The sequence below is a fragment of the Temnothorax longispinosus genome, unplaced genomic scaffold, assembly GCF_030848805.1.
Source record: "Temnothorax longispinosus isolate EJ_2023e unplaced genomic scaffold, Tlon_JGU_v1 HiC_scaffold_16, whole genome shotgun sequence".
NCBI classification, from domain to species: Eukaryota; Metazoa; Arthropoda; class Insecta; order Hymenoptera; family Formicidae; genus Temnothorax; species Temnothorax longispinosus.
Window position 1 is genome coordinate 55,374 of NW_027269970.1, and position 11,825 is coordinate 67,198.

Genomic DNA, 11,825 nt, shown 5'->3' on the forward strand with positions numbered 1-11,825 from the left:
TTTCTTATGCTTACGCATTATGCGTTGTGCAGAAGTGTGTGCTCACCGCTTAATGCTAGGTCTACAATAGGTGTTTTAAGCCCTAAACCCTAAGAAATTGATCAATCACAATGGAATTTGAGGAGAATATTCGACTGTGATTGGTCAATTTCTTACGGCTTAGAGCTTAAATACCCTTTAAAGCAAGGTTGTAGACCAGCACTTATGGCCATCATAAATCAGCCTTTAAGTTAATCGGAGCTTGGTCGAAGTGGCCCTTAAGTTTTAATTGCACGATATTGTTCTTACACGTTTTCCCTACAGCGCCTATATCCAATTTTTAAAATCAATTATAGCGCTCTACATTTTTGTGCGTACTTTAATTCTGTAAGCCTTGTGTACACGATACTAGAAATCGCACAGTGGGCCAAAACGGCAATCTAGCTGGACAAAAGTCGATTTTTGAAGATTAATATTTCTTAAAATAAACGATTATATTTTTAAGAAAGATATCTGATAGTTCATTTTCTACAAAATATTTACCATTTACACTTGTAGTTGTGTTATAACAATCATTTGAATACGTCGTATAAATGTCATCTCGCAAAACGTTAAATCATTACTTTAGCAGCGCTTGAGAAAGAAAGAAGTATTCTGCTTATATTGAAGAATATTAAAACTTCAAATTAGATAAATATAGAGAAAGGTATATATTTTTAAATTTTATTAACAAATTTTAATAATAGTTTTTTAATAATAGCGGTATTTTAAGTCAAACATTGCCGATTTTTAATTATAAAATTTTCAAAGTACGAAACTTAAAAAGATCTACAAAAAAAACGCTGCGGATTGCTGCCGTCATTTTACCAGCATATTATTCCTTAGACATTTCTGAGTTTTATTTTTGAGAACTAGCTGCCACTAAGTGCCGCTCTCATAGATACAGTGTTTTTTAGAACTCGCAACTCGTCCGTTTGCGTAAAGATACACGAGACGGTCTCGCGCTGCGCGTGTACTTGGCGAGACTACCGTGTCTCTTGATATTGACATCTATCTATGGTTATCTATAGTTATTTATTTTACATTTTATTTATTTCGACATGCCTTATTCATTTCACTTTTTTATGTCTTTATTTTTCTCACAATTTATTTATTTCCATATTTCTTTATTATAACTTTTATTTATTACCTTTCTCTTTCACATGACTTTTATGTCCGTTTATCACTTGCGAATTAGTGTCATCGTTGTTATTGTTAATATTGTTTATCGTACACCGTTGCAGCAATTATAGATAACCATAGATAGATGTCAATATCAAGAGACACGGTAGTCTCGCCAAGTACACGCGCAGCGCGAGACCGTCTCGTGTATCTTTACGCAAACGGACGAGTTGCGAGTTCTAAAAAACGCTGTATCTATGAGAGCGGCACTTAGTGGCAGCTAGTTTTCAAGGATAAAACTCAGAAATGTCTAAGGAATAATATGCTGGTAAAATGACGGCAGCAATCCATAGCGTTTTTTTTGTAGACCTTTCTAAGTTTCATACTTTGAAAATTTTATAATTAAAAATCGGCAATGTTTGACTTAAAATACCGCTATTATTAAAAAACTATTATTAAAATTTGTTAATAAAATTTAAAAATATATACCTTTCTCTATATTTATCTAATTTGAAGTTTTAATATTCTTCAATATAAGCAGAATACTTCTTTCTTTCTCAAGCGCTGCTAAAGTAATGATTTAACGTTTTGCGAGATGACATTTATACGACGTATTCAAATGATTGTTATAACACAACTACAAGTGTAAATGGTAAATATTTTGTAGAAAATAAACTATCAGATATCTTTCTTAAAAATATAATCGTTTATTTAAGGAAATATTAATCTTCGAAAATCGACTTTTGTCCAGCTAGATTGCCGTTTTGGCCCACTGTGAATCGGTCCGAGTTTCGGTTTAAGCCAATGAAACTGCTGCTTTTCTGTAAGAGCTGAAAGTTGATTGGCTTAAACCGAAACTCGGACCGATTTTTAGTATCGTGTACACAAGGCTTAAAAGAGTTTCGCAATTCCGTAAAGCTAATTAAAAGTTGTATGTATTTAATTAAATGTCGGTAACGACTACCACTATAGAATCCCCTTAATACTTTATGTCAAATAAAATTTTAACAGTTCTTATTTCTATAATTATATAATATTATACCTATTATATAATATTGGGTTTGTTTCTTTTAGCTGCACTAGCTGAACTAGGTCACACTGATGCAGTAAATTAGAGTGAAACAGAATATACTTGTCTCACTCTAACTCATTGCACCAATTCAGTCTAGTTCAGCCAGTGCAGCTGGAAAAGAAACAGACGAATTATGTAACATTTGATTAAAGTATTAAACTATAAGTATACCTAGTAAAGATATATAACAAATTTTTTAGATAAAAATTATTTTATTTTGTAAGATTTTTACAATGATTTACACACGTGTAGATTTCAAATCATTCGTTTTCTAAAGATATTTCAAAATTAGTAGTTTCTTAAATAAAATATTTATTTTTTTATTTTTTATTATAGAGCATTGTTATGACAGATTAATAATATATTTGAAGCAGAAAGGTCTGATTCTAATTATTTGTTCATGATATTTCATTATTTATTTTTCTACTTATTATATAAACTATGCACATACAAACTATGTATTTATTTTAATCCAGATATATTATTCTGTTTGAAATATCATAGTTGAAAAATGACTTTAAAGAATGATTGTATATATTTTAGAAATTGCAACATAGATACTCCATAAAGCAACTTTTGTGCAAAGGACTTCTTCAAACTCTACTAATTAAAAAAATATTTACATGTTAACACTTATACCAAACATATTGTAACTTTCTTTCTGTAAAATATTAAAATATTAGAATAGCTATAATCTGCCCTTACCTGCCCTATCTTTTGTATATAATGCCTTTATTTTCAATTTTATATCTAAGTGGCTCCCTTTAAATATTTTTATCTAATTTATATTCTTCTTTGGATATTAAAATTGAGTCATTTATGTTACATATTTATAGATAACTTTGTTAATGTCTCTATCAATAATATATTTATCACAGTAGTATGTTATTACAAACTTTTTATCTGAAAAAATTTTTGTGTATAAGTATTTTTGTTAATATAAAAAATAAATACAGTAAAGATGAAATATAACAGACTTAATAAGCATATGATTAAAATACATAATATAAATTGATTAACTAACCTGATTTAATCATCCCATTCATCATCGTCAGTAGTATCACTAGTGGATTCTTCGCTTTCACTATGAATTGCACGAGATCGTTCAGCCAGAGCTCTAGATAATGCGTCGGCCAAACCACCACGAAGTGCAGGTACTGTATTAGATTTTGCTTCATTTCGAACAGGTTTCAGTTCAATGCCTTCACGTATCTGTCGTAGCAAGTCTCCCCTTGAATCCTCAACTAATGCTGGTTTGATCTCTGTCTTATCAACTTTCTATAAAGTAAAATATCTATCAAATCATGTTTCTGATATAGTTAAGACTAAGATTGAGATTGTTTCATTTCTTTTTTTTTTCAATTAATTAGCTGGAAAGATTTGTATATTTGTTCAGATAAAAATAATTAGATTTTTCCTCATTATTTTTTCCTTTTCTTTCTTCTCCTTTTTTCACCGTTTATTTTTCTACCTTATTTTTCCATTTTCTATATTATTTAAACATATTTACTAAACTAAATACTAAAAACATTAAAGAACAGAAAGTTAATGCTTTCTTCTTTCATTTTTATATACAATAGAGTCCGAGAACAGCATAATTTTTTATATTATTCTATTCTCATTTAACATATAATATTTCAGAATTAATATAGTATTTCACTAAGTAAGTTATTATATAATTTTAATATTTGTTTAAAATGTACTTTTTTTCTTTAATCTTTAGGAAGCAAAAATTTATAAAAGATTAAAAGTATAGAAATAGAATTCTAATCTTATCTCTCGTTATCACAACAGAAATCAATCTTTTTGAGTATTTTATGATGTCAGAAATTTCTTATCAAGAATTAAAATATGACATTATTCATGTAATCTACACACTTACATTTGTAGATTATTAGTGTTTTGATAGTCCAATGATAAAACAAAATGATATTGTACATTTGATTGAAGTATAAATATAAAACAAATTAATTAAAATTAAAAAACGTTACAATATATAATTAGAGATTATAATTATCTTAGAAAACATGAAAAACAAAACCCCATATAGAAGTGGAAGAATTTTAATTCCACAATCCTAATTTTACAGTAACATGGAATTAACCCGTTGTGGTCACATGGGGTCCAGTGGACCCCAGGCTTTTTTTTTTTTTTTTTTCTTAAAAGTATACTATTTTGAGAGTAAAACGCACATAGTTTTTTTGCTCTATCTCAAAAAATTTTGATGAATATTTTTGTGAAAAAAGTCAAATTTTTCGAAAAAAAAATTTTTTTTTTACGTTTTTTCAACATAAAAAATTGTTTAAAATTATTGGATTATTAAGAGGAAGTCATAAATTAATTCCAGTTCAAGGTTTGAGTCGATACATCAAAAAGAACGCAAATGGAAACTGTTGTGGGGTCCATTGGACCCCGTGTGACCACTACGTTATTTTTAGGAGGTGTGACCACAACGGGTTAAAAACAAAATAACTATTTATTGCTATATACTTGGTTTCTGGTAAAGTAGATACTCTTATACATACTACACAATGCATAGACAAGATGCATACAGCATCACATATTACATCCATGGACAACGATTTGTCCATACTAGACTTGTAAAGTAAGTCTGAAAGATATCCATCCTGTCTTATCTAGTAGATTTATATACAGGGTTTACCAAAAGTATGAAAATCCCTTAATTTTACGAAAACCATACATTTTACAAAAAAATGTTTTAGACAAAACTTATAGGGTTTAAAAAGATCTATTTACTAATCTTACCAGTTTGACCTTACATGGCGTCGTTAAGGTCAAGTCAGGGTCATATACAAAATTTGAATTTTTTAAATTTGACCTATTTTTTATTGCATATTCTTGTACCCTTTGTCAATATATTTTCGGCTCTCAGTGTACACATACATACATATACACGCACATACGTACATACGCATACACGCGCATACGCGAGCGCGCACATACATACATACACACACACATACACACACACACACATACATATATATACACATTACACATATATACTTACTCACTCACTCACTCACTCACTCACTCACTCACTCACTCACTCACTCACTCACTCTCACTCATTCACTCATACATACACACACACACATACACACACATACAAACCCACACATGTATATAAAATATACATGAATCTACTAAATGGAACGGGATAGGTATTTTTCGAACTTGCTTCACTAGTTTGACATAGGATGAATCATTGTCTATAGATGTACAGATGGACTATGGATGTATCACATATTACATATACATCAATTCTATAATAAAGATTAAAATACAAAGATCTAAAAAAAATTAGAAAAATAGTATTTTTATACATATAATTACGTTTATGTAATTTTAGTATAAAAGAGAAAATGCAAAAGAAAAAAAATTGATGAATTTTTGTAAAACAAATTGATTCTCAGTAAAAAATATCATAGATCACTCATGTTTGTACATACCCTTAAAATTGTACCGCTTCTAATAGATTCCATGAGCATTGGTCTAAGATCTGTGATTGAGTCTTCATTATTGTTATTAGTAACATTTGTGCTGTTAGGGCTACTCAAGTCTGATAAAGGTGGCAGAGGTGGTGGTGCAGGAATGTTTGTACTGATTTTCGAAGGAGCTCTAACTGGAGCTGAAGCTAGAGCTGGAGCTGGACCTGGAGCTGGAGCTGGAGCTGGAGGTGGAGCTAGAGCTTGAGGTGGAGGTGGAGGTGGAGGTGGCGGAAGAGCCGGTGCCGAAGTTATAGTTGGTGGAGGTGGTCTTGATGGTAAGATTCTGTGTACTGGTGGAATATTGGACGAAACAATTAAAGGTACACTCGGAGGTAGGCTAGATGGCACACTTGGTAATGCAGAAGATGTGCTAAAACGATTTGGAGGTAAAGGCGGAGCAATACGTGTTTGATGCTGAAACACAAAAAATATAGCGTTTTTATTGTTATATATACAATTATATATTATTTTAATATTATATTTTAATGCTATATATAATATTAGTATTTTAAATTTGTTAATGTAATATATATGAAACTATGTAAAAAGCTATATATCATAAAAAATAAGATTATATATGTTAGGCTCAAAAACAGAAAATACTCACTGAGCAAAAAACCGACTACGTGTTCTGGCATATTCAAAAAGGCCACAATGCAAAATTTGTATCGTGGAACTTTCAAAAACGCTTACAACGCGTTTGTAAATGAAAATGTAAAAATGCCATAACGTGTTGTGGATGTTTATTGATACAGCCATGATGCAATGTAGATGTTTTTGATAGAAATAAAGTTATAAAGATAATTAGCAGTTAGCCTTATGTAGACTAACTGTTAACTTTCTTTACAATTTAGTTTCTTTATAATTTTATTTTTATCACATCGTGTCATGGCTGATCAATAAGCGTCCACAATGCATTGTGGCATTTTCACACTGCTAGAACGCGTTGTGAGCATTTTTGACACAAATTTCGTATTGTGGCCTTTTTGGATATGCCAGAACGCGTTGTAATCGGTTTTTTCGCTCAGTGAACGTTTTTGGTCTTTGTCCTTGACATACATACATACATACATACATACATATATATATATATATATATATATATATATATATATATATATATATATATATATGTATATATTTATAGGACTATTTTAATTAATCCACGTGATTATCCCAAATTATTTGTTATTCGGAAAAATGTTTCAAATAGAACTAACTCTATTTTGAGGAGGTCATCTTATGATGAACACAAATCTTGCCTAGTGGAGGTGTATGAGATTTCAAGGTAACCTTTGTTTTTTTAAATGGAACTCTATTTTTTATTTTATCACCTTTTTCTATTAATCAATTTAAATAACTTTTGTTTGAAACATTTTTTTATTTGCTTAATATATTTTTAGACATTCTAGGAAAATTTGGTAAATTTTTCAATATTTAACTTATGATATCTTAATAATTGTTTATTGGAGGGAAAAATAATACAGAACTTTTTGACTTAATTTGGTTTCAACAATATGCTACTGCAATAGTGCCCCTACTTTTATAAACACTTATATATGTTATAACGTAATTTATACAATATTCTATTTTTAGACACTATTGCAACAGCATATTCTTAAGACCAAATCAAGTCAAAAAGTCCTGTACCACTTTTTACTCCAACAAACAATTACAAGATATCGTAAGCTAAATATTGAAAAATTTACTAAATTTTTCTTGAATATCTAAAAGAAATATTAGACAAATAAAAAAGTGTTTCAGACAAAGGTTGTTCAAAAATTGATTAATAGAAAAAGTGATAAAATAAAATAAAGGGTTCTTGAAAAAGAGTCATTAAAAAAATAAAAGTTACCTTTAAATCTCAGAAGCATCTCCACTAGACAAGATTTGTGACCATCAAAAGATGGCTCCCTCGAAATAAAGTAAGTTCTATTCTAAATATTTTTTTCGAATAACGAATAGTTTAGGAGATAATCGCGAGATTAATTAAAATGGCCTACCTTGTATAGAAGTATAAATTAAGTTTATGATTTAAAGATTAAAGATATTAATCTAGTATAATATACTAAAAATATTTTTATTTTATGTAATAAAATTATGTAATAAAATTTTCAATATAAGATATTAATATTTATAATCTTTATAATATATGTATTAACCCTAGTTTGCCATATTCGATCCAGTGGACCGCTGAATGTTTTTCAGTTTTCTAGTTTTCACATAATAACATAATTTTATAGTTTCCTTATAATAAGTTCAGTTTAAACTTTAAACTAAAATCATTTTCTTAACTTGATATTATCATAAATCTTATTTAGACTATGTATTTCCAATTCCTATATCACAAGCTCAAAAATATTAATTAGATTGAAAATAACAATACAACAAAGTTGAGCGGTCTCACGGACTAGTTTGTGATAAATTAAGGACTCGAAAATAAGTGTAACTCTAGCCAGAGTATTCTAAAAATATTATTTGAAAAGTTTTTATAAAAGAAATACAATTATATATATATATATATATATAATTTTTGCGATCAATAACATTTATTTTAATAATATAATAATAAATTCTTTTATTATATCCAATATTTTTATTTTATTATAAATTTTATAGAAAATTATAATTTGTTTAATAAAATTTATACTTATTGTTTATATAGTAAAAAACAAAAATGTTAGTTAATAAATCAGTCAAAGAGAAAAGAGCGACAAGCCATAACAAGATAACAGTGTTATAAAATTCTGTTTTATAACAGTTATCCTGTTACGGCTCGTCGCTCCTTTCTCTTTGACTGATTTATTTTTAATCTTTTGAGCCTTTTGATTTATATTAGTTAATAAAGCTATTAATTAACATTAATATTACCAATATCAGAATAAAACTCACAGGTATTGTTCGTGCTGGAACAGGTGGAGGATATTCCTGCCTCTGTGGCAGTGCAGGAGGCTCATTACTATTTTTTGCATTAACCAATGGCCGAATATCTTCTTGCACTGCACTCATACCTCCGTTCCTTTCAATGAAATCATAAATAAACTTCCGAGTACCTTTATCTTGGAGTTCATATTCCGAAACACCAGCATTATTAAAAAATTGTTGTAATTGTGAATCTACAGAATCTAATTCTAAACCTTTGTTATTAACATCCCATCCTAAGTGTGCCACATGTCTGTAAAGAGATAAAAGTAATATTCATGTACGGTTTAAATAACTAATAAACATATAATGCAAAATAAAATTTGAATCTATACCTGAAATTAGAAGGGAGGCTGATATCATCCTTAGTCAACTTGCGCTTAAGATCTTGTTCACTTTTTTTCTTTTTAGTTTTATACATTGAACTACTAGAAGCACTTCTATTAACACCAACTGTAGCAGGCGCACCATTTGACAAATTACCTGATGGACCTGATGTGACACTAAAGGATGATATTTTACTTTGATTCTTCCAAGGCAAAGTACTACTAGCTTGCATTTCTTTTGCTTTCCTTTCTTGCCTTCTTTGACGTTTAGCATTTAATTTTCCAAGAAGTATATTTCTATTAAAAAAATATAAATATAAGAAAGTAATTATTTCTATAAATCATTCCTTATATATTTTTATAATTAACCTGACGTACTTGTAATAAAACTTTTGTTCCCTTTTATTCATATTAAATTCATGTAAAGCCTAGTCATGCAGTTGTGTATAAGCCTACATGACTAGGCTTCATATCACATTCATTTTACGGCTGTTTATTAACTGTCAAGAGAAAAGGATAGTTTTTGGAACATATTATAAGTGTGTTAAAGCGCTAAAGTGTTTTTTCATCCAAATATCTTATTATTTGACACGCAAGAATTCTCAGTGTGCCATTTCTCGCCTCTAACGTCATGACCTCACATGACGACAGAAAATATCCAGAAGCCTTAACATACCTTAATGTAATAGCTTCAGTTTCGCTTGCAAAATTAAATCCAGCCATACAATCTTCTGCCTCAAATGTATGAAAATATGACATTGGCGCTTTATAATCCATTGAATTATAGATTTCATGTTCCCATAACATTATCTTCCTTTGCAAACAAAATAATCGCAAAAAGAAACTGCGTCTTGGATTATCTCTTATCAAGGTAATAATACCTGTATTCTTTTTAATCCAATCTTTATGTAAGGGAGCTTCAGTCAAATATAATTGTATAACACCAGCTGCTAAACACTAAAACAGCAATACAAACAAGCAATATAAAAAATATGTATGAGGTATGGACAAAAAGTTCATGAACTTTGTAAAATCTGATATGACAACAGTGGTTAAACGTCAATATTGCAGGTATGCAGCAGCATGTTTATACTATGTTCAGTAACAATTGTGTCTTATTTGAATACGTATGTTGTTGTCAGCAGCTCTTTGTGTAGTAGTGTGCTAGGACATGCGGTCGATTTTTAAATTATCATGGAGAACAAATAACGAATAAACATTAAGTTTCTCCTGAAGTTTCTCCTTGGCTGCGTTCGGAAACGTCACCCGAGTGCACACAAGTATACTCCCTTCTCTTTCTATCTCAGCGAGTTAGAAGAAGAAGAGAGTATACTTGTGTATACCCAGGTGACGTTTTCGAGGTGTTTGAACAAGTTCGATCACGCTCATAACATTTTTGTCAATACATAAAGCCGAAGGATGGCACTGTGTCTCTCAACCACTTAACCCACTTAAAAACAGTAGAACATAAAGTAGACTCACCGTACATCATCTTTAACATTTCATGAATTTTGGTACTATTTTTACCAAGTTTCACGAGATTTTACGTTTATTATGTTTTTTTATTTCTCTATTAATTTTAATCTCGGTTTAACTTACTTTTTATCTTCTTCTAATTTTCAGAACTAAGAAAAGATAAAAAGTAAGTTAAACCGAGATTAAAGTTAATCTACGTTGGTAGAAATAAACATTAGTTGCTCTTCATAATTTAAAAATCGACTACATGTCTAATACACTATTATACAAAGAGCTACTGACAGATATACATTCAAAGAAGACACAATTGTAACTGAACATGGTATAAACGTGCTGCTACATACCTGCAATATTAAAGTTTGACCACTATTGTCACATCGGATTTTATGTCAGAGTTCACTAACTTTTTGTCCATACCTCATGTACATAATAGTTTAAATTATAAAAACAATATAAAAAATAAATCTCTAATTAATTAAAATTATCTTATAATTATATAAACAATTGTCTTGATAAAAAATGTTAAATGTCCTTTAATGTCCTTTACTTAAGTAAGTAAAATTATATACAAGTTATAATTACTTCTTTAATATATTATAACATCATTCCATTATAATATTTCAATATAAAATATTTTATAATATTGATATGCATTTACTGCTTAGTGCTTATACAAATTTATATAATATACAAAGTTTGAGTATTCATAAGTAATGTATTATTGTACATATATGTAAATAAAAAAATAAATTATGTTTTTGGATTTATATAAACAATAAAATAAAATAATAAAATTTTGTTATATTATTATTAATCGTAATTAAAAAAAAACTAAATTTTTTTCAATGTATGCTATGATTTCTTTCATTTCCTTAGTACACTAAATTATTTAAAACTACATTTTTACTACAAATTAACTATATATATGCATTTTTATAAATATATGGCTATGTATCTCTTCAGTTTTTTTTATATTGTTATTCTAACTATTAATGTTATTATACTAATTATTAAAACTATTCATCAATTGAACCATGTTGAATCAATAGATCAATATCAAGATATTCGTAACGACACTGATAATTACGCGAAAAATTTTCCTAAAAAGTATTACCTGGCATCGATTCCCTATCAGCTGAAAGACTTGTTCATTTTCCTCCGGTTTTAGGAGTATTGTGCCCCTATGCTTGTCCGTGTTGCCTGACTTCATTTTATCGTGAAACTAGGTTAGGATCGTCACGCAGGTATTACTCAATCTAAGGCCGCTCCTCTTTTCGCACCTAAAGCGTTTCTTTCATCTCATTACATCAACGTATGTTGATCTATCGCCCATTCGCATAATCGCACATTCAGCGACGATACAGCCCCGGCAGAGAA

General features: G+C 29.2%; 1 protein-coding gene across 1 annotated transcript; it reads right to left on the reverse strand.

Moving 5' to 3' along the window:
* Positions 1-3,236: 3,236 nt before the first annotated feature.
* On the reverse strand, positions 3,237-11,819 carry LOC139823679 (uncharacterized). Its single transcript, XM_071796195.1, has 6 exons — positions 11,563-11,819; positions 9,649-9,929; positions 8,982-9,269; positions 8,617-8,899; positions 5,686-6,138; positions 3,237-3,490 (listed from the first exon to the last, which is right to left on the reverse strand). The coding sequence occupies exons 1-6, from the start codon at positions 11,656-11,658 to the stop codon at positions 3,242-3,244; spliced, it is 1,650 nt and encodes a 549-aa protein (XP_071652296.1). The 5' UTR covers positions 11,659-11,819; the 3' UTR covers positions 3,237-3,241.
* Positions 11,820-11,825: the final 6 nt, after the last annotated feature.